The sequence below is a fragment of the Dreissena polymorpha genome, chromosome 3, assembly GCF_020536995.1.
Source record: "Dreissena polymorpha isolate Duluth1 chromosome 3, UMN_Dpol_1.0, whole genome shotgun sequence".
In the NCBI taxonomy this organism is placed as follows: domain Eukaryota; kingdom Metazoa; phylum Mollusca; class Bivalvia; order Myida; family Dreissenidae; genus Dreissena; species Dreissena polymorpha.
This window is the reverse complement of record NC_068357.1, coordinates 108,731,809-108,755,014: the sequence shown is the minus strand read 5'-3', so window position 1 is coordinate 108,755,014 and position 23,206 is coordinate 108,731,809. Positions and strand designations below refer to the sequence as shown.

Here is a 23,206-nt window from a genome sequence, read left to right as displayed (position 1 = left end):
GAATACAATATGAAAATACAATTATAATATAATATATTAGAATTCTACTGTGGTTGTTACCCAACTTTGTGCATTGGACATAAAACACGTCTAATAAAAGTTAGATAAGAGACATATAAGACATGTTACTTTGGATGTAATAAATCCTATATACAAAGTCATTGAATAACTTACAACTAATGGAAGCCATGAGGAGAATGTGTCAAGGTCACGCTTAGAGGTGAAAAGTCGAATTTGATCATGAACAGCCTATAATATAAAGCAGAATATATTAGAATTCTACTGTAGTTGTTACCCAACATTGTGCATTGGACATAAACCACGTCTAATTAAAGTTAGATAAGAGACATACAAGACATGTTACTTTGGATGTTATAAATCCTATATACAGTACACAGTGATTGAATAACTAACAGCCTTTTTGACATATGTGGAGTTTTCAGTAAAAGCGAATGGTTGGGGCATGCCCTTTGAAAAAATTTCTTGTCAAAATAATTTGTGTGTGTTTGATACACACTTGAATGTAGATGAAATTTTAAACATAAAAAATTTGTTGATTTCATCATTGTTTCTTTATATTTCAGAATGTGCAGGGATTGTGTCTTACCATTGCTGAAAGAAGAAGTCAAAAAGTGCCCAACTTGTCGCACAGATATAACAAGCGTTAAAGGAGTGAAAAGAAATTCAGCTTTAAAGATCAAAATGAGAAAGACACATCTCCCATGCTTTGGGTGTAATGAACAGGTAATTTATGCACTTTCTTAATTTGTATTATTTTCAACAAAAGTAACAGGTTCTCCAAATAAAAAATAAAAAATTATAATGGAAAAACAACGAGCAATTTGTATCTACAAACATCTATTTAATTTATGCACTTTCTTAATTTGTATTATTTTCAACAAAAGTAACAGGTTCTCCAAATAAAAAATAAAAAATTATAATGGAAAAACAACGAGCAATTTGTATCTACAAACATCTATTTTACCAGACCACATCTGGCGTTAAAATTTTGGCAATTGCCATAAGGAACACTGATTTTTTAATGGTTAAGTTTATTTTACGAAATATTGTACGAAATTTTCGTTGATTTTTAGTAGTATTGTTACTTTAACTTTTATTTCAGATTTGTGTAAACAATATGAACGAACATATTGCAAGCTGTGATAGAATCGACAAAAGGATCTCATACTTCAAACCTGTGAAAGAAACTACTCAGATAATTCCAACGTAAGCATATTTAAATTCACATGTGATTCAAGTTAAACATTTGAATGGATGATTCCAAGGATAACTGGTCGATTATTAAGTTAACTCTTGCATTCTGCTCTGATTTGGTCCTATTGGGTTGTTCATTTGTATTGATCAAAACATGAACTGGGGCTTAATGTTGTAATAACGTTAGATATTTTGTTTAAATCATTCTGGTTTTAATGGGAAAAATAGAAGAGACAATAACTGTGACTCTAGACCATTTGGCGCTTACTACAATGAGATCTTTTTTGTGACCGGTCTTTGTCTGTCTTCCGTCCGTCCGGCGTCCACATTTGGTTTGTAAACACTCTAGAGGCCACATTTCATGTCCGATCTTCATGAAACTTGGTCATAAAATTTGTCCCAATGATATCTCGATCAAGTTCCAAACTGGGTAATGCTGGGTCAAAAACTAGGTCACGAGGTCAAAAAAAAAGAAAAACCATGTAAACACTGTTGAAGTCACATTTCATGCCCAATCTTCATGTAACTTTGTTAAAATGTTTGCCTTAATAATATGTTGGTCGAGTTCAAAAGTGGTTCTGGTCCGTTGAAAAACATGGCCGCCAGTGGGCGGGGCAGTTTTCCTTGTTTGGCTATAGAGAAACCTTGTAATACTCTAGAAGTCACAATTTTTGCCCAATCATCATGAAAGTTGGTCAAAACATTGGTTTAATTGATATCTGGGACAAGTTCGAAAATGGTCCAGATCGGTGAAAAACATGGCCGCCAGTGGGTGGGGCATTTTTCTCTATAGGTATATAGTGAAAACATGTGAACACTCTAGAAGTCACATTTTGGCCCAATTTTCATGAAATTTGGTCAGAACATTTTTTTCTTTGATATGAGAGTTGAGTTTGAAAATGGTTCCGGTCAGTTGAATAACATGGCAGCTGGGGGGGGGGGGGCAGTTTTCCTTATTTGGCTATAGAGAAACCTTGTTAACACTCTAGAAGTCACAATTTTTGCCAAATCATCATGAAAGTTGGTCAAAATATTGGTTTTATTATTATCTGGGAGGAGTTCGAAAATGATCCAGCTCGGTGAAAAACATGGCCGCCAGTGGGCGTTGCATTTTTAACCAGGTTTTTAACCAGGTTTTCCGAAGGAAAAAACTGGTTATTAGATTGGCGAATGCGGGCGGGCTGGCTGGGGGGCTGGCGGGCGGGCGGAACAAGCTTGTCCGGGCCATAACTTTGTCGTTCATTGTGAGATTTTAAAATCATTTGGCACATTTGTTAACCATCATTAGACGGTGTGTCGCGCGAAAAAATTACGTCAATATCTCCAAGGTCAAGGTCACACTTTGAGTTCAAAGGTAAAAAATAGCCATAAATGAGCTTGTCTGGGCTATAACTATGTCATTCATTATGAGATTTTAAAATCATTTGGAACATTTGTTCACCATCATGGGACGGTGTGACGCACGAAAGAATCACGTCAATATCTCCAATGTCAAGGTCGCCACGACTAAAAATAGATTTATTTTAAAACAAACTTACAAAGGGGGTTAATTTTGTTTGTTCATTTCAAAAGTTCAGTTTGAGTTGTCTCCCTTTATCAGATTTTGTTCACAATGAAAACCTGGTTTTGTGACAATTTTGTCCCTTGTTCTATATATAGTGAAAACATGTGAACACTCTAGAAGTCACATTTTTGGCCCAATTTTCATGAAATTTGGTCGGAACATTTGTTGTTTTTTTATATGAGAGTTGAGTTTGAAAATGGTTCCGGTCAGTTGAATAACATGGCAGCCGAGGAGGGGGGCAGTTTTCTTATATTTATATAGTAAAAAAAGCTTGTGAACACTCTAGAAGTCACAATTTTTGCCCAATCATCATGAAACTTGGTGCAAAGATTGGTTTTATATATATCACATAATTAATGCCATAATTATTCCCCTTAGATTGTCCAAATTTTCATTATATCATACAAAATCCTTGTTAACACTCTAGAGGTCACAATTTTGTTTCAGATTTTATGAATCTTGGTCATAATATTTATTTTTGTAAGCAAAGTTTGATGTTTGGTAAGGGGGGGGTCAACTCAAAATATAGGTCACCAGGTCAAATCTTGCAAAAACAAAAACACTCCATATGCCAGAGTTTTGGTTCAAGTATGATGAAACTTGACCAGGATGTTTGTCTGGACAATATCTAGGCCAAGTTTGACGTTTGGTAAAGATTGAATGAACCGACTCCTCTCAGGTGAGCAAACTAGGGCCATCTTGGCCCTCTTGTTTTAAATGTACTCACAGGGATTGTCAAGTTTTTACCTTAAGTTTTAAGTTACCACTGAAATGTGTTGCATCAATATATATAGTAGTTAATATACACATCAATATCAATGCTATGTTACTAAAATGAATGGCACTTAAGAGATGCAGAAAAAATGAAAGCAATTAAAAAAAAACAACAGAAAAACAACAGAAATTAGATATTTTGTTGCATATCTTATACTCTTAAGTTAATGGCTTACAGCACTTCTTTGCCCCAGCAGTTTATACATTTCTGATCATCAGTTTAACAAAAATTAAGTGAACATCACTGAAGGTCTTCTGGCCTTTTAGTGATTAACCTGTTAGCCCTCAAATATAAAGTGGATTGAAGCCTAAGGCAGGAAACTGTTAAGACTGGAAGGTCACTCTTTCGCACTCAGAAGCTAAGTTAAATGGCTATGTACAAACAGCATATAACCAAAACGGCCTGCGAGTGACTCGCAGTCTGTTCAGGTTTTATGCTGTTTGCTGCTCATCAGTTTCTTAGGGTTGGAAATAATGCCTTCAAAACTTAAATCTAGTAAGAAAGGTCTGCAATAAAATGTAACTTTCTAAGGGAATACAAATGCTTTAAAATACGTATTTAGGTGGTAAAGGGTTAATGGTCAGACAGCTCAAAGACTAGAGGTGTTTACTAGTTCTTATATTAAACCACACATGTATGTCATATTTTCAAATGAATTGAATAATCTAGAAAGCTAAATAAAACAACAAACTACAATTTTCACATGACATTTGATTGATTTGATAGATCAACAGATTTGATGCACTTTGGAAATTAAGTTGAGTGCAGCTTATAGATGGATGTATTTTCAGTGCTAGCTAACTTATTTTTAATCACTGACTCTTAAGAATTTTTTTAAGCACTTGCACTAAAGAACAGACAAAATCCATCTCATCTTGTTTAAACCTAAGCCAATATTTTAATATTGTATTGAATACTTTAATTTTTCTGTAAGGTAGGCAAAGCGCGTTGTTAGTGTCAGTCCTTGACAATTATTTGCAATGGGAAAAATACATTGATAGGCTACATACCATGAAATGTTCAGGTGGCCTGAAGCTCAGTTGGTGACCAGACCTCAATTTATCTGTAGAACCATGCAGATTTAAGGCCTCATATAATAATAAGTTTATGCAAACAAAAATGGAGCTAATGTCTGGTGTAATATTTTTTAAAGAGCTTGTCGTTATTGCTGTTATTCAGGGATCTTCCCAATCGGTGCACCTTCAAGTGTCCGTACTGTGATGTCAAGAATCTTGAAGCAAGGGGTTTGAAGGAACACTGCATCGAACATCATCGTTACGATTCACAACAAGTGGTAATTGACGTACACTCTCAATATTCTTATTTGCAAAGTTTTTTTGTGGTTAGCCTTTTTTCCTTATGTTAGTTATCCTATCTCCGATTGATGGTAAATTTTGTTAATTTAATGTGCATAAAACGTATTGAATAATTTATGCTCTCAAAGTTGTTATGTTCCAAGTGTTTTTCATCCGAATTTTAGCTCACCTGATTGCTCAGGTGAGCTTTTGTGACCAGTCTTTGTCCGTCGTATGTCCGTCCATCCGTTAACATTTGCTCGTAAACACTCTATAGGCCACATTTCTTTTCCTATCTTCATGAAACTTGGTCAGAAGCTTTGTCCCAATGAAATCTCGGCCGAGTTCGAAACTAGGTTGTGCCGGGTCAAAAACTAGGTCACTAGGTCAAAAAAAAGAAAAACCTTGTAAACACTGTATAAGTCACATTTCATGCCCAATCTTCATGTAACTTTGTCAAAATGTTTGTCTTAATGATATCTTGGTTGAAATCAAAAGTGGTTCCGATCCGTTGAAAAACATGGCTGCCAGTGGGCAGGGCAGTTTTCCTTATTTGGCTATAGAGAAACCTTGTAAACACTCTAGAAGTCACAATATTTGCCCAATCATCATGAAAGTTGGTCAAAACATTGGTTCAATTGATGTCTTGGAAGAGTTCAAAAAGATTCGAGATTTGTGAAAAAACATGGCCGCCAGTGGGCAGGGCATTTTTCTCTATATGTACATGTATATAGTGGCAGTTTTCCCTATTTGGCTATAGAGAAGCCTTGTAAACACCCTAGAAGTCACAATTTTTGCCCAATCATCATGAAATTGGTCAAAACATTGGTTTTATTGATATCTCGGACAAGTTCGAAAATGGTCGGGATCGGTGAAAAAACATGGCCACCAGTGGGCGGGGCATTTTTCTCTATATGTATATACTGAAAACATGTGAACACAGTAGAAGTCACAATTTTTTGCCCAATTTTCATGAAATTTGCTCAGAACATTTGTTTCCTTGATACCAGAGTTGAGTTAAAAAATGGTTCAGTTGAATAACATGGCTGATGGGACGGGGGCAGTTTTCTCAGTATGCCCCCCCCCTTTCGAAGAAGAGGGGGTATATTGTTTTGCTCATGTCTGTCCGTCCGTCAACCAGATAGTTTCCAGATGATAACTGAGAGCGCTAATGCCAAGGATCATGAAACTTCATAGGTACATTGATCATGACTCGCATATGACTCCTATTGATATTCAGGTCACTAGGTCAAAGGTCAAGGTCACGATGACCCGAAATAGTAAAATGGTTTCCAGATGATAACTCAAGAACACTTATGCCTAGGATCATGAAACTTCATAGATACATTGATCATGACTCGCAGATGACCCCTATTGATTTTCAGGTCACTAGGTCAAAGGTCAAGGTCACGGTGACCCAAAGCAGTAAAATGGTTTCCGGATGATGACTCACAAACGCTTATGCCTAGGATCATGAAACTTCATAGATACATTGATCATGACTCGCAGATAACCCCTATTGATTTTCAGGTCACTAGGTCAAAGGTAAAGGTCAAGATGACCCGAAATAGTAAAATGGTAACCGGATGATTACTCAAGAAAGCTTAGGCCTAGGATCATGAAACCTCATAGGTACATTGATCATAACTCGTAGATGACCCCTATTGTTTTTTAGGTCACTAGGTCAAAGGTCAAGGTCACAATGACCCGAAATAGTAAAATGGTTTCCAGATGATAGCTCAAGAACGCTTAGGCCTAGGATCATGAAACTTCATAGGTACATTGATCATGACTCGTAGATGACCCCTATTGATTTTCAGGTCACTAAGTCAAAGGTCAAGGTCATGTTGACCCGAAATAGTAAAATGGTTTCCAGATGATAACTCAAGAACGCTTATGCCTAGGATCATGAAACTTCATAGGTACATTGATCATGACTTGCAGATGACCCCTATTGATTTTCAGGTCAAAGGTCAAGTTCACCGTGACCTGAAATAGTAAAATGGTTTCTGGATGATAACTCAAGAACACTTATGCCTAGGTTCATGAAACTTCATAGGTGCAATGATCATGACTTGCAGATGACCCCTATTAATTTTCAGGTCACTAGGTCAAAGGTCAAGAACACGGTGACCTGAAATAGTAAAATGGTTTCTGGATGATAACTTAAGAATGCTTATGCCTTGGTTCATGAAACTTCATAGGTATATTGATCATGACTCGCAGATGACCCCTATTGATTATCAGGTAACTAGGTCAGAGGTCAAGGTCACAGTGCCAAAAAACGTATTCACACAATGGCTGTCAAGTTCACAGTGACTCAACTTAGAAAAATGGTTTCCGGATGATAACTCAAGAATGCTTACGCCTAGGATCATGAAACTTCATAGGTACATTGATCATGACTCGCAGATGAAATAATGATGAAACTTGACCAGGATGTTTGTCTGGACAATATCTAGGTCAAGTTTGACATTTGGTAAAAATTAAATGAACCGACTCTTCTCAGGTGAGCGACCTAGGGCCATCTTGGCCCTCTTGTTAATTATTTTGTCAGGTCTGTTATCCAATGGCAGAATGCCCCTGGATCAAATGATCTGGGGTATATTGTTTTTGGCCTGTCTGTCTGTCATTCTGTCCCAAAATTTTAACCTTGGTTAACATTTGGCATGCATGTGTATCACGTGGAGCTGCACATTTTGAGTGGTGAAAGGTCAATGTTAAGGTCATCCTATAAGGTCAAAGGTCAAATATAATTGTATTTTTCTTTCCTAAAACTTTAACCTTAATTAAAGTTTGGTCATAACTTTTTGAATATTGAAGATAGCAACTTGATATTCGGCATGCATGTGTTTCTCATGAAGCTGCACATTTTGAAAGGTCAAGGTCATCTTTCAAGGTCAAAAGTAAAAAAATGCCATCCAAGAGAAGTAATAAGCTTTAAAAGAGAGATAATTTCTAAACCTGCCAAATGATATATTGAAATTTTATTTCAAAGCTGCTCAATAGGGGGCATTGCGTTTCTGACGAACACATCTCTTGTTAAATTTTAATTTAATGAACACAATACATTTTACAAGTTATAATTTAAATCTGTTGCTATTAACAACAATTTTTATTCTATTTATTCTATTTCATATGAATTATTTTCTATCCTTAATACAAAGAGTTGTCTATTTGTTAATAATTAATATACGTATAATGCCAACATTATTTTGATTCAAACATGATCTGGCATATTTATTATACCCCCATTACTGGTAATGGGGGCTATACAGGAGTCACTTTGTCTGTCCTGAAAATTTCATCCGATCTTCACCAAACTTGGTCAGAAGTTGTATCTAGATGATGTCAAGGTCAAGCTTGAATATTGGTCATGCCGGGTCAAAAACTAGGTCAAGGGGTCACTTAGTGTGTTTCAAACAGAAAGTTTGTCCGGACCATAACTATGTCATTTATAGTTAGATTTGAAAATGACTTATTACATTTGTTCACCATCATGGGACGGTGTGTTGCGCTAAAGAACGACGTTGATGTCTCCAAGGTCAAGGTCACACTTGGAGTTCAAAGGTAAAATGCTTGTCCAGGCCATAACTTTGTCGTTCATTGTGAGATTTCAAAATCATTTGGCACATTTGTTCACTATCATTGGACGGTGTGTTGCGCGAAAGAATTATGTCGATATCTCCAAGATCTTATTCACACTTTGAGTTCAAAGGTCAAAAATGGCCATAAATGAGCTTGTCCGGGCCATAACTATGTCGTTCATTGTGAGATTTCAAAATCATTAGGCACATTTGTTCACCATCATTGAATGGTGTGTCGCGCAAAAGAATTATGTTGATATCTCCAAGGTCAATGTCACACTTTGAGTTCAAAGGTCAAAAATGGCCATAAATTAGCTTGTCCGGCCCATAACTATGTTGTTCATGGTGTGATTTTACAATCATTTGGCACATTTGTTCACTATCATTGGACAGTGTGTCGCACTAAAGAATTATGCCAATATCTCCAAGGTCAAGGTCACACTTTGAGTTCAAAGGTCAAAAATGGCTATAAATGATCTTGTCCGGGTCATAACTATGTCATTCATTGTGAGATTTTAAAATGACTCTGTACATTTATTTTGTTTACAGTCTTTGGACGGCATGTCATGCAAAAGAATTCAAGAGTTCAAAGATCAAAATGGCCATAAATGATAATGGAATAATAATTATTAAAAATCGCCATAAATTAGCCTTCTTGTTTTGTGAAGACAGCCTGCAAAATAGTCTGTGTCAATGCAGCATGTGGGAGTACACGTCACGTCTGTGACAAAGCTCTAGTTGCAATGTACATTTGTTCGTTCATTTTTTTATTGGTTTGCACTATAATCCCAGTTTTAGGTTTGTCTACAGTTACTAGACAAGTCTTTGTCTTTTAATCTATAAACTACTATTATAGATAACAAGGTCATAAACAAGAGTGTCAAATAATTGTGAGTTTTTACTATGTTCCCATATCAAGCTTTGTCCATTATTTTCTATTTCAAGGTTATTCGATCGGAGGGCATATTGTTTTTTCGCCAGTCTGTCTGTCATTCTGTCCCAAAACTTTAACCTTGGTTTAAGTTTTGCGATAACTTTTGCAATATTGAAGATAGCAACTTGATATTTGGCATGCATGTGTATCTCATGAAGCTGCACATTTTGAGTGATGAAAGGTCTAGGTCATCTTTCAAGGTCAAAAGTAAAAAAATACAATCCAAGGGAAATAATAAGCTTTAAAAGGGAGATAATTTCTAAACCTGCCAAATGATATATTGAAATTTTATTTCAAAGCGGCGCAATAGGGGGCATTGTGTTTCTGACAAACACATCTCTTGTTTATCATGTTCCCATTTCTAGGTTTGTCAACACTAAACCAATTCTAGGTTTGACAAGGACTTTCTTATATCTATCTTAGTCCACCACTTTCCCATGTATAGGTATGTCCACCACTTTCCCATGTATAGGTTTGTCCTCAACTTTCCCATTTATAGTTTTGTCCACCACTTTCCCATTTCAAGCTTTTTTGCCACTTTCATGTTTTGGTTTGTTAACCACTATCCAAGTTCTGGGTTTATCTACTAGTTTCTCATTTCTAAGTTTATCTACCAGTTTCCCATTTTAAAGTTTATTCACCACTTTCCCATCGGCTTATCAACCATTTTCCCATTTCTAGGTTCATCCAACACTTTCTAATTTCGATTTTTTTCCACCAGGTTCTAAATTCAATTTTTATGCGCCCGGATTGAAAGATAGAGGGTATATTGTTTTTGGCCTGTCTGTCTGTCACTGTGTCAGTCAGTCATTGAATGTGTGTGTCCCAAACATTAACCTTGCTCATAACTTTTGCATTATTGATAATAGCAGCTGCACATTTTGGGTGGTGAAAGGTCAAGGTCATCCTTCAAGGTCAAAGGTAAAAAAAACAAAAGCAACGTAATAGGGGGCATTGTGTTGCTGACAAACACATCTCTTGTTGAGCACTATTTTCCTATTTCCAGGTTTGTCCCATTTGTGCCTCAATGCCATGGGGGAACAAGAATCAAGCAAGCTCGGACTTTCTCAAACATCTCGACATGAGGCATAAGTTTGAATATGACACCTATGTTGTAAGTTGATGTAAAAGATAATTGTGTTGCAATAGTGAAATGTACAAGTCATATTATTTTTATGCTCCCCAAAAATTTATTTTGGGGGCAGCATATAGTCGCTGCTTCGTCTGTCCGTGTGTGCGTCTGTCTGTCTGTCCGTGCACAATTTTTGTCGGGCTATTTCTCAGCAACTAATGCCCGGAATTCAATGAAACTTTATGGGAAGTTTCACTTCCAAGGGGAGATGTGCATATAATCAGCGGGTTTTGGTCAGATGATTTTTCACAGAGTTATGGCCCTTTGAAATTTTTTATTAACTGTACATATATTGCAATTCTTGTCCGAGCTATTTCTCAGCAACTAATGACCGGAATTCAATGAAACTTTATGGGGAGCTTCACTTCCAAGGGGAGATGTGCATATAATCAGCGGGTTTTGGTCAGATGATTTTTCACAGAGTTATGGCCCTTTGAAATTTTTTATTAACTGTACATATATTGCAATTCTTGTCCGAGCTATTTCTCAGCAACTAATGACCGGAATTCAATGAAACTTTATGGGGAGCTTCACTTCCAAGGGGAGATGTGCATATACTCAGCGGGTTTTGGTCAGATGATTTTTCACAGAGTTATGGCCCTTTGAAATTTTCAATAAAAAATTATTGTCTCCCAACTACTGTGCCCTCAAGACGTTTCCTTTTATCTGAATATATAGTGCAATGTTGTGACAAAAAAAAACTTTGGGGAGCATCACCTGTCTCCAATGGTTTCTTGTCTTTTTTGGTTATAACAATTTTAGATTGTGGAATGTTGTTGTACAGTAATGTGTTTTATGTTGGTGTGTGTTGAAAAATGGCTTTGAACTTGTTTGCATCTGCTACTTCCCCCACTTGATTTCCTTCTTTTATCTCAAGAAAACATGTGACATGCCATGTTAAGAAAAATAATCTTGCCTGCTGATGCGGCTTAATTTTCACTTTGTTCATATGTGTATTCTTTCTCATGTTGACAATCAGCCCATCAATTGACAAAGCCTACAATTGGGGAGCATCTGACAATTTCCCATTCAAGTCTAACCCGTTCCAGCTCAGTAGTAAAGTGAAAATACCTTTAAGCAAACAGCATAAAACTAAAACAGCCTGCAAGTTACGTGTAGGCTGTTCAGGTTTTATGCTGTTTGCTGCTCATCAGTAAATGAAAGCTTTAAAAATTTAATCTATTCAGAAAAGTATTTAATTGAATTGGATTTTCTTTGGTACTACAAATGAGTTGAAATTCAAATGCATATCTGAGCGCTAAATGGTGGAGACAACAGTTTTACTTGTTTGTTGTTGAATGTTTTCATTCATTTGTTTAAGACCACAGTGTTATGTGTTTGTTCATGAATGTTTAAATGCATATCTGAGCGCTAAATGGTGGAGACAACAGTTTTACTTGTTTGTTGTGGAATGTTTTCATTAATTTGTTTAAGACCACAGTGTTATGTGTTTGTTCATGAATGTTTTCAGGATTACAGCCAAGATGATGACGCCATGCTCCAGGCAGCCATCAGAGCTTCATTGCAAAGTTCTTGAGATGCCATGGAATATGACATTTTAACCTCCAAAAATATTGTACTTTACCAATTAAGTGATGATTTTCAGAATCTATTTTTACCTTGCCACTTTTACTGATGCTAAACTGAAAGATAAGCATGCCCTGTAAAGATTATTCACCATTTTTTTATAGTTTGTTCTATTCATTTCCTGGTGGCTTTGACCCCTCAAAAAAGGATCTTGACAATATCTTAGCCAAGTTTAAATCTTGGTCACGTGCATAACAAATCTTGGTCACGTGCATAACAAAAAGTTATCATTCTAAACAATATACAATTTAGAAAGAGTTGATCCCGAGCTTTAAATTCCATTTGTTTAACCCATTTATGCCTAGTGGACTCTCCCATCTTTTTAAATTGGATCAATTTATTTCCAACATTGGGGATGTCTAGTATATTTATTTCTATATTTAAAATAATTCTTACTGAAATTCCTTCAAGCAAACAGTGCAGACTCTGATGAGACGGCACATCATGCGGTGTCTCATCTGGTTCTACGCTTTTTGCCAAGGCTTTTTTTCTAGATGCTAGGCATAAATGGGTTAATGTTAAAGGTTGAACTGGGATGAATGTTAAGAATACTTTTAACTAGTCTCAAATCTTCCAACATTTTCAGCTGCAGCTTTGCTAGCACAAACCATTATGCAAAATCCCTAACATGGAAACACAAGAGACTGAAAATGTCAGACAATTACAGCATCTTTTACTTCAACTATTGTTAAGCCACACAAGTTGTTTGTCTTAACAAATGCCATGTTATTGTCTCTCATCTTACCGTGAGTGTGTTTGATGTCCAATCTTCATATGAAATCAGTGTTAGGAGTACTGTTGTTGTAATTTTAGTGAAGTAGTTTAAAATTAATTAAAGTCAATGTGTATTTGAAGTGCTTTGTGTTATATAATATCGGTTGTGCTCTGTAAAAAGAGGGTTTAGGCCTGTGCATAAAGTGTCGTCCCAGATTAGCATATGCAGTCCGCAGACGCTTATCAGGGAGGACACTTTCCACTTTTAAGATTTTTTCGTTAAAAGAAAATCTATTAAAAATCCAGTTTCGGCAGAAAGTGTTGTCCCTGATTAGCCTGTGCGGACTGTACTGGCTAATATGGAACAACAATTTACGCACATGCATTAAGTCTCCTTTTCACATAGCACGGCTCATATGAGGAATATTACGCCTCTCATGTGATACGGCATAACACTCGGCTCTTGACTGATTTGTACTCTTTTAGAACAATTGACAAGTGTAATATTCCTTAATATCACACCATGAGCAGCTTAACAAACACATATTGAGTATTATTATTATTATATAATATTGTTAACATGTTCAATTCCATTCTGCATTCATACAGATCTTTTTTTGTTCTTTTTATGCCCCCCTTCGAAGAAGAGGGGTATATTGCTTTGCTTATGTCGGTCGGTCTGTCCGTCCACCAGGTGGTTGTCAGACGATAACTCGAGAACCCTTGGGCCTAGGATCATGAAACTTCATAGGTACATTGATCATGACTCGCAGATGACCCCTATTGATTTTGAGGTCACTAGGTCAAAGGTCAAGGTCACGGTGACCCGAAATAGTAAAATGGTTTTTGAATGATAACTCAAGAACGCATACGCCTAGGATCATGAAACTTCATGGGTAGATTGATCATGACTTGCAGATGACCCCTATTGATTTTGAGGTCACTAGGTCAAAGGTCAAGGTCACAGTGACCCGAAATAGTAAAATGGTTTCCGGATGATAACTCAAGAACGCATACGCCTAGGATCATGAAACTTCATAGGTAGATTGATCATGACTTGCAGATGACCCCTATTGATTTTGAGGTCACAAGGTAAAAGGCCAAGGTCACGGTCACCCGAAATAGTAAAATGATTTTCGGATGATAACTCAAGAACGCTTTTGCCTAAGATCATGACACTTCATAGGTACATTAATCGTGACCCGCAGATGACCCCTATTGATTTTCAGGTCACTAGGTCAAAGGTCAAGGTCACAGTGACAAAAATCGTATTCACACAATGGCTGCCACTACAACGGAAAGCCCGTATGGGGGGCATGCATGCTTCACAAACAGCCCTTGTTTTTTTATTAACATTGGAGTATCATTTTGCTTTAGTGTTTTATGATGAGAATTGTAATGAGATATATTTTCCTATGATGTTTACCTGGGGATGTATTCCTTTAATGAAAAGCATTGTTATGAAAGCATACTCATTTAGATTTATATTCTGTTCTTAGTAGCAACACCTACCTTATGTTGATAACATGAAGGGGAGCTTGGATAAATTGTCATATAGGTTAGTAAAATAACAATATTTTGATCACTGTTTTCTCTAAACCTACATAATAATGCAAAACATTACTTTTTGTATCATAGTATTTTCTATATACCAGGTAAGTATTTTTGAGCATACTTGTGCGCATTGTTATTTTATGTTAAATTTTAAAGATTTTGGCATATCTGTAAAATTGTTACATTCTGTTTGTAGTTCATCTCTCATAATCAATAACTCTAAAAAGTACAATGGTAAACTTTAAACAGTTGCTTACCAAAACAGTAACAATACTTAGATAGGGAAGCTTCTGATGATAGAAATTCTCATTGCACATGGTTCCAAATATTTTACTAAATGCATGCATTCAATTAAATCATTACAAACTTTGTGGCTGCAGAGTATTCAATTTAACTGGAATACTGACTGTTTCAATTGCATTTTAAAATGTTCACTATAGTTTTTGCTACACACGTAAAATATGCGTGTGTGATTGTACTTTAAGAATTGATGCATTATCATGAAAACAAACTGTTATTAAATGGCAATTTTTGTACATTTTATACCTCAGCAAACAAATATGATAGGGGGTTAATTGAAGTCACTCTGTTGGTTGGTTTGTTGGTCATATAGTCTGTATAAAATGTACTCAGTTTGTGGAGAAAGCTATTTCCTTATTTCTCAAATGATGATATTTAAACTTTAAATATGTCCTGGTTATAAAGTGTAGATATAAATACCTGTTATCATTATCCACATTTCCCAAGTTATTTGCCATTGAACATATCTGACAAAGCAGTTCGGGATATTAGTCACACTGGTAAACACAGGATGCAGGATCACATAACTCTGTGGGGTTCCCAGTTAAACATTAATGGATGTAAACACACTGTTTAGTGGTGTAATTTTTTAAAATAACTTTTTTAAACCATGCATAAAAGACAGATTTTAATGCTGCTGATGGCAATTTGAAATACATAAGAATTACTCAATTTAAAAAGCCTGTGTTCTTGTTTAAAAATGCCTTGTGTACTGCACGGTTATGCTGCACACAACATAATATTTTGTCACCGAATTCAGTTTTATTCAAGGATTGATTCTTATACCTTAAGATATCGTCACAAACTGCAAGAAAAACTATCTTTTTTGCACTAAAGATTTTTGCGAATGTATTTCAATAACTTGAGATATTTGCAAACATAAAGTTCTTAATGGTGTGTTTACATTCTGTCCAGCCCGTGTGTAAATCCATGAAAACCCCGTTGATTCTGCATACTGGTTACATGGCTCTATTTTGTTTTGCATGGTGTAAATATATTTCTCTTTTTTATGTCTATACTATGTCATATTTTAACATATGTTTAACGTCCATCATACAGTTATTTGTTCTGGCAAATGGTTTGGCTTAGTACTGTTACAGATTTATTTAATTGTTTTATTGTTATGCATGTGTGCACATTATTATTAAACATATGCATGTATGCACATATGTAAAGTCTTTCTATTACACACCAAAATAGAAAATAAATTTTGGTAGACAATTTGGACTTGTTAAGTGCATGTATTTTGCTTTGTCTTCATTACCAACAAGTAATAACATGGAATTTTGGTCTGTTGTTTCATAGAAAGCTTTAATACATGTACTTTCATGAAAGTCTTTCAACACTATTAACTCTTTATGATGCAAAGTAAATATGGCTTTTGCAATCAGCCTAAAACCAGAACAGCCTGCGAGTAACTCTCAGTCTGTTTAGGTTTTATGCTGTTTGCTGCTTATCAGTATCAAAGGGTTGGAAATGAAGCCTTTAAAACTTGAGCATAGTAAGAAAAGACTTTCATTAAATTTAACTTTAAGTGACTACAAATGCATCAAAATACGTATCTAAGGGTTCTTCTTCATTTGGGCTTCAGACTTATGCAGAAGTTTAGAATTATGGCTTAACCCTTTACCACTTAGATACGTATTTTCACACATTTGTAGTCCCTTAGAAAGTTGTATTTAATTAAAGTCTTTTCTACTATATTCAAGTTTTAAAGGCTTCAATTCCAACCCTTAGATACTGATGAGCAGCAAACAGCATAAAACATGAACAGACTGAGTAACTCACAGGCTGTTCTGGTTTAATGCTGTTTGCACACACCGTAGCCATTTTCATTTTGCTTCTGAGTTGGCAAGGATCAACTCAAAATGAAGTCTAACATCAAAAGCGCTATAGCTACAAAGCTTTGATATTTGCATTGAGTATGTCTTTGAACACCTGACCTCAATTACCATGACATTTACTTCCTATTGAACCGATTCAAATGGGTTAATAATTGAATTCTTAGACAGTATCTTGTTTCCTCTATTTTAAATGAAGTATAACTTTGTATGACCTTAATCCACAGGGTCATGTATTGTCATGAAAACTTTAGTTACCTAAAATCTATTGTCAATATGTTTATATTCATGTGTATAGCATCGAAATTCCCTTGCCCATGTCAGTTTAAAACAGTAGAATTGATCATTGTACAAGGACAACCATGAATGTAAACATTTGTATTTGTACCTGTTGTATTCTACTACAAATAAATCGTGGCTTTAACCCTTTCCCACTCAGAAACAAAGTGAAAATGGCTTTGTGCAAACAGCATTAAACCAGAACAGCCTGCGAGTAACTCTCAGTCTGTTAAGGTTTTATGCTGTTTGCTGCTCATCAGTATCTAAGAGTTGGAAATGAAGCCTTGAAAATTTGAATTGAGTAAGAATGGTCTTTAATTAAATTAATTTTCTGAGGGACTACAAATGTGTCCAAAATTTAATTAGTGGTAAAGGGTTTAAATCCTCTCAAACTGACACCACATTAAGATGGAAAGATGTCTTCATGAAATAGGTCAGTAACCTGAAAGGGAAGGTGAGAGGAAATCACAGCTGAAGAAGAATACATCCTTCAATTCTACAATTAGTATTGGGTTGCAGGAAATAGGACATAGTGGTACCAAATTATATATTAAATAGAATATATTTATGATGGATTATTGCACTCAACATCACTTGAATGACATGTTACAAAATGAGTTAATACTACATGTCTATCAGTATAAATGGCAGTCTTTAGAAGTGATATATCATAAATAACAAAAACATAAATGTACACAAACAGAACAATGAGAAAAATTATCGCAGTTGCTGATGGAGTTTCCCTGTTAATATATACAATTAATCATTCAATTCAAATATACACAGTTGACATCACTTTACAAAAGAGATTTATGTTTAAACAGCAATAGAATGCTTTTTGATCAATTATTAATTATTTTAGTACCATATCTCAACCTGGAAACCTGTATATATCTGCATTTAGCATTTGGCATCATAGTTTCTATGTTAACAAGCAAATTCGTGGAAATGATATCCCCCGCCAATATGCTTCTGGACACAAAAGTGTTATATTTGACTCTCAAAAAAGCATTTTTTCAAGATACAAAGGGCCATAACTCCGTTATAAACAGATGGTGTACAATGCCATTTGGTGTGCATCATTCTCTTATCCATATATGTACTCGTACCAAGTTTCAATGAAATCCGCCAAAGCACTTCCAAGATATGACTCCGGATGGATGGAAAGACGGAAGAATGGACGGACAACGCCAAAACAATATCCCTCCGCCTATGGCGGGGGATAATAACAAACTAAGATGTATCTTATTTTCGTTGATCAAGTCATTAAAATGACGATTTTCACAATATTTCTCATATATTAAAAACAAATTCATGTATTGTTTTAAAACAAGCTTAAAACACTAAGTATTGACTAATTTTTTTTTTTAAATATTGGTTAATTATCGGATAATTATCATTCAAAATCGGTTTTGAATACTTAGATACTTAGATACTGATGAGCAGCAAAAAACTTTAAACCTGAATAGACTGGGAGTTACTTGCAGGCTGTTCTGGTTTTATGCTGCTTGCACAAAGCCATATTCACTTTGCTTCTGAGTGGGAAAGGGTTACATGAGAAAGTTTTATTATTCTTGATTACATCTGTTACAGTGTAATATAACAGATTTATTACTTTTAAGTGTATATGAATCACATAAGCACCATGTAACCATGGTTCTGTTAACAATTAATTTTGTTATAAAATTTCATATAAGATACATTAAAGTGACACTTATAACAAAACTTTAACAGTGTTTTCAAAGCATATCAGTCAATGACAATTAGTCATTATAATGTCACATTTATAATGTCAAAATGTACAAATAAATATGATGTTTGACATTGTAGGATGACCTTGACCTTGTGAAGGATGACCTTGACCTTTCACTACTCAAAATGTGCAGCTCCATGAGATACACATGCATGCCAAATATCAAGTTGCTATCTTCAATATTGCAAAAGTATTCATAAAATAAGCGATTTGGGCCACATATATTTGACCTCTGACCTTGAAGGATGACCTTGACCTTGACCTTTCACCACTCAAAATGAGCAGCTCCATGAGATGCACATGCATGCCAAATATCAAGTTGCTATCTTCAATATTGCAAAAGTATTCATACAAGAGTTCCGCGGTCGGAGATGACCGCATTGAAGCCGGATTTTTTATTTAAATGACAGGAAAGTACCTTTCGTGTTTTTGTCAATGCAATACTTAAATTACTGAAACAGTGACCTTGACCTTCAAATGAATGACATTGAAATGAGCAGTGGTGATCTTCTAGTACTGGCCAACCTTTATGTCAAGTTTGAAGACTCTAGGTACAAGCATACCAAAGTTATAACATGGAATAAGAACTTTAACATTTTTACCAACCAAAGTTATAAGAACTTTAACATTTTTACATTCAAGGTCACAGTGACCTTGACCTTAGAATGAATGACCTTGAAATGACCAGTGGTCATCTAAGTGTGCTTGCAAACCTTCATGTCAAGTTTGAAGACTCTATGTCCAAGCATACCAAAGTTATAACAATTTTAACATTTTAACATTTAAGGTCACAGTGACCTTGACCTTCAAATGAATGACATTGAAATGACCAGTGGTCATCTTCTAGTACTGGCCAATCTTTATTTCAAGTTTGAAGACTCTAGGTACAAGCATACCAAAGTTATAACATGAAATAAGAACTTTAACATTTTTACATTCAAGGTCACAGTGACCTTGACCTTCAAATGAATGACCTTGAAATGTCCAGTGGTTACTTACTAGTTCTGGCCAACCTTCATGTCAAGTTTCAAGACTCTAGGTCCAAGCATACCAAAGTTATAACAACTTTAACATTTTTACATTCAAGGTCACAGTGACCTTGACCTTCAAATGAATGACCTTGAAATGTCCAGTGGTTACTTACTAGTTCTGGCCAACCTTCATGTCAAGTTTCAAGACTCTAGGTCCAAGCATACCAAAGTTATAACAACTTTAACATTTTTATATTGAAGGTCACAGTGACCTTCACCTTCAAATGAATGACCTTGAAATGACCAGTGGTCATCTGTTAATCCTGGCCAACCTTCATGTCAAGTTTGAAGACTCTAGGTCCAAGCATACCAAAGTTATACCATGAAATAAGAACTTTAACATTTTTACATTCAAGGTCACAGTGACCTTGACCTTCAAATGAATGACCTTGAAATGACCAGTGGTTACTAACTAGTTATGGCCAACCTTCATGTCAAGTTTCAAGACTCTAGGTCCAAGCATACCAAAGTTATAACAACTTTAACATTTTTTATATTGAAGGTCACAGTGACCTTGACCTTCAAATGAATGACCTTGAAATGACCAGTGGTCATCTGTTAATCCTGGCCAACCTTCATGTCAAGTTTGAAGACTCTAGGTCCAAGCATACCAAAGTTATACCATGAAATAAGAACTTTAACATTTTCGAGCACGCCGCCACCCCGCCCGCCCGCCCGCCCCCCCCGCCCGCCCGACAACATCAATCTATAAGCCGAGATTTTTTCGAAAAAAATCCGGCTAAAAATGAGCGATTTTGGCCACATATAATTGACCTCTGACCTTGAAGGATGACCTTGACCTTTCACCACTCAAAATGTGCAGCTCCATGAGATACACATGCATGCCAAATATCAAGTTGCTATCTTCAATATTGCAAAAGTATTCATAAAATGAGCGATTTTGGCCACATATATTTGACCTCTGACCTTGAAGGATGACCTTGACCTTTCACCACTCAAAATGTGCAGCTTCATGCGATACACATGCATGCCAAATATGAAGTTGCTATCTTCAATATAGCAAAAGTTATTGCAAAATGTTAAAGTTGGCGCAAACAGACAGACCAACAGACAGACAGGGCAAAAACAATATGTCCCCCACTACTATAGTGGGGGACATAAAAACTTGTTTACTTGTGACTTATAACTTATATATATATTCATGTACCAGTAAATATATATGTAATGTATTGTAAAGGTAAATGAAATATTAAAAATCATATCTGTTAAAACACAATTAATTTAAATTACCGTAATTACTTAAGTTTTTAGACACTCGGACAACCCCGTTTTAAGCCACAGTAATTTTTTTCAAGACTCTAAATTTTCAGACATGGGTTTTTCTCCATAATAAAGGACTCTAAATTTTGGACAGTTTATTTTACAATTTGTTTACCACAATTCTGCCCTGTTGCACTGATCTGGTGACACTTAAAATACGTATTTACAAACAGATTAAGGTCATAAAGCTGGCAGGCAAAGGCCTAGAGTCATTTGTCTATAACATTCATGTTATTGGGTAAAAAAAACATGTTTACGGGTAATAGATAATGGTTTAACCCAACGGCTTAAAGTGAAACATATATACAATGTACAAGTAATTTATACAATACGGTTTAGTATTTCACATAAACATGCTGTAATTTGTAAAAATAACTTATTATTTACACATTGCATACACATATTTGATCGTAAATACAATATTTTTGTAGTGTCTCTAAATTGTCTAACACCTGTATTTTGTGTCTCTAAAAATTTGGACACCTGTATTTTTTTTTCATCTCAATTTTCCAAAAATTTAGAATAATTATTGATAGCTGCATTTCATTTTCAAAGGCAAGGACAAAAAGCATTTTCTATATATCAATAAAAAAAATCCAAGTGTTAATCTATTCAATACACAACTAAAAACAAGTACTATATGAACTGTAAAATGTAGTTCACATAGTAACTGCAGAATATGTTGTAAGAAAATAGTATTATCAAAACAAGTTTTTCTCATGATTGTTTATCAGTAAATAAACAAAGATTTTCTTTAATGACACATCTCGGCCCAGTGCACTTGTGGTTTCACTCTTAGCACCATAACATAACATAACGCACATGAGAACACTTATTTGTATGTATAAACAACAACATACGATCAGTTATGATGAGGAATGCATAGAAAGAGAATAAATTGCATATTTCCAATTAAAATTCCATATATATTTATACATTTTACAAACATAAAACAACTGGACTGATAAAAAACTGATCAGTAAGACAGCGGAATGACTGACAGATGCACAGGCATAACGGAAACTATGTCTTCGTATTTGGGGCGTTAAAACAAATAATGTTACTGGCATTAGCATAAGAAGCACCTGTTCATAACATGAAAAAATGTCAACAACAATTATACTTTTCTCACAGTCCCAGCGCTACTATCAACAGTATTATTGCCATTACCACCTCCAGTCAAGACACAAGGCACAACGGAAACTATGTCTTCGTATTTGGGGCATTAAAACAAATAATGTTACTGGCATTAGCATAAGAAGCACCTGTTCATAACATGAAAAAATGTCAACAACAATTATACTTTTCTCACAGTCCCAGCGCTTCTATCAACAGTATTATCGCCATCACCACCTCCAGTCAAGATCGGATTTGTTCCGCCATAGGTGACTGTATTTCCCCCTGTAGCTTGAGGCGGTGCATCATAATCCACGTATTCATTAGGTTGGACCAGAGGCTGCAATAAGTAAACAGTATATATTTTGGCTGTGAATATTTTCTGTGAAAAAAGAGGTTTAATGCACATGTGTAAAGTGTCGGTCCAAGATTAGCCTGTGTAGTATGCACAGGCTAATCAGGGACGACACTTCCAGCTATTATGGTATTTTTCATTTAAAGAATGTCTCTTCTTAGCAAAAATCCAGTTAAGGCGTAAAGTGTCGTCTCTGATTAGCCTGTGCAGACTGCACAGGCTTGTCTGGGACGACACTTCATGCACATCCATTTTTGACAGAGCACGGTCCATTTTAAGTTGTATATTACTAAACTTATGTGAGTGTTTTTTTCTCTATTTTCATTTCCGTCATTTAAAAAAAATGAAAACAGAAGAGAAATGTTTGTTTACCATACCGGTAGTTGACTTTGCAAACTGAAACTAAATTGTATTGCATTACACATACAAATTTGTATAATCAGAGTGTTCTTGGAATGCACTCAACCTGTTGTATGAAAATTAAACGATTATTTTACCATTCAGAATCTATGTACAAGAACATGAAGGATTTCTTTCTCAAGTGATAGTTTCAAAAGTTTTTAAATGGAACTCCAATTAAAATCAGTTATTGAAAATTTTATTCAGGTAGACCATCTGTCAAATTGTAATAAAATGATCATTACAAATCTATAGTGGTGGGGGACATAAAAAACTCCTCTTCAATTTTTATAGAGGTCACAAATGCTTTTTCCAATCATTATATGATTTAAATGTAAAATCTTCAACTTTAAACAAAAAACGTAAACACTTTGCACGTACGGACCCTCATAACCATATCTTTTTGCAAAAAGCGTTCTAAGCTGAATTGCTTCAAGCAATAAAAAAGACATGTCATGACTTTGTAAGAAACTACTCAACACATAACAAAGTTT

General features: G+C 35.3%; 2 protein-coding genes across 12 annotated transcripts in view; one reads left to right on the top strand and one right to left on the bottom strand.

Annotated features, from left to right (window-relative positions):
• Positions 1–23,206, top strand: part of LOC127870950 (E3 ubiquitin-protein ligase RNF166-like) — a 194,950-nt gene that overhangs the window by 7,432 nt on the left and 164,312 nt on the right. Inside the window, exons 2-7 of one of the 4 annotated variants that reach the window (XR_008045016.1) lie at positions 585–744; positions 1,124–1,227; positions 4,734–4,848; positions 10,377–10,484; positions 11,974–13,763; positions 13,909–15,878. Coding sequence is in view for 1 of the 4 variants with exons in the window: in XM_052413550.1 (XP_052269510.1) it covers positions 585–744; positions 1,124–1,227; positions 4,734–4,848; positions 10,377–10,484; positions 11,974–12,039 (553 nt within the window). In the remaining 3 variants the exon portion in view is untranslated. Of the gene's footprint in view, positions 1–584; positions 745–1,123; positions 1,228–4,733; positions 4,849–10,376; positions 10,485–11,973; positions 15,879–23,206 lie in introns of those variants that run through there. The other 3 variants (XR_008045015.1, XR_008045014.1, XM_052413550.1) reach the window with 3 other exon arrangements.
• Positions 20,923–23,206, bottom strand: part of LOC127870945 (lysosome membrane protein 2-like) — a 48,187-nt gene continuing 45,903 nt past the window's right edge. For 7 of the 8 annotated variants that reach the window (XM_052413544.1, XM_052413542.1, XM_052413539.1 and 4 more), the window contains exon 14: positions 20,923–22,298. In XM_052413544.1, the coding sequence (XP_052269504.1) occupies positions 22,140–22,298 (159 nt within the window). In that variant the 3' untranslated portion in view covers positions 20,923–22,139. The remainder of the gene's footprint in view (positions 22,299–23,206) is intronic. The other variant, XM_052413545.1, reaches the window with a different exon arrangement.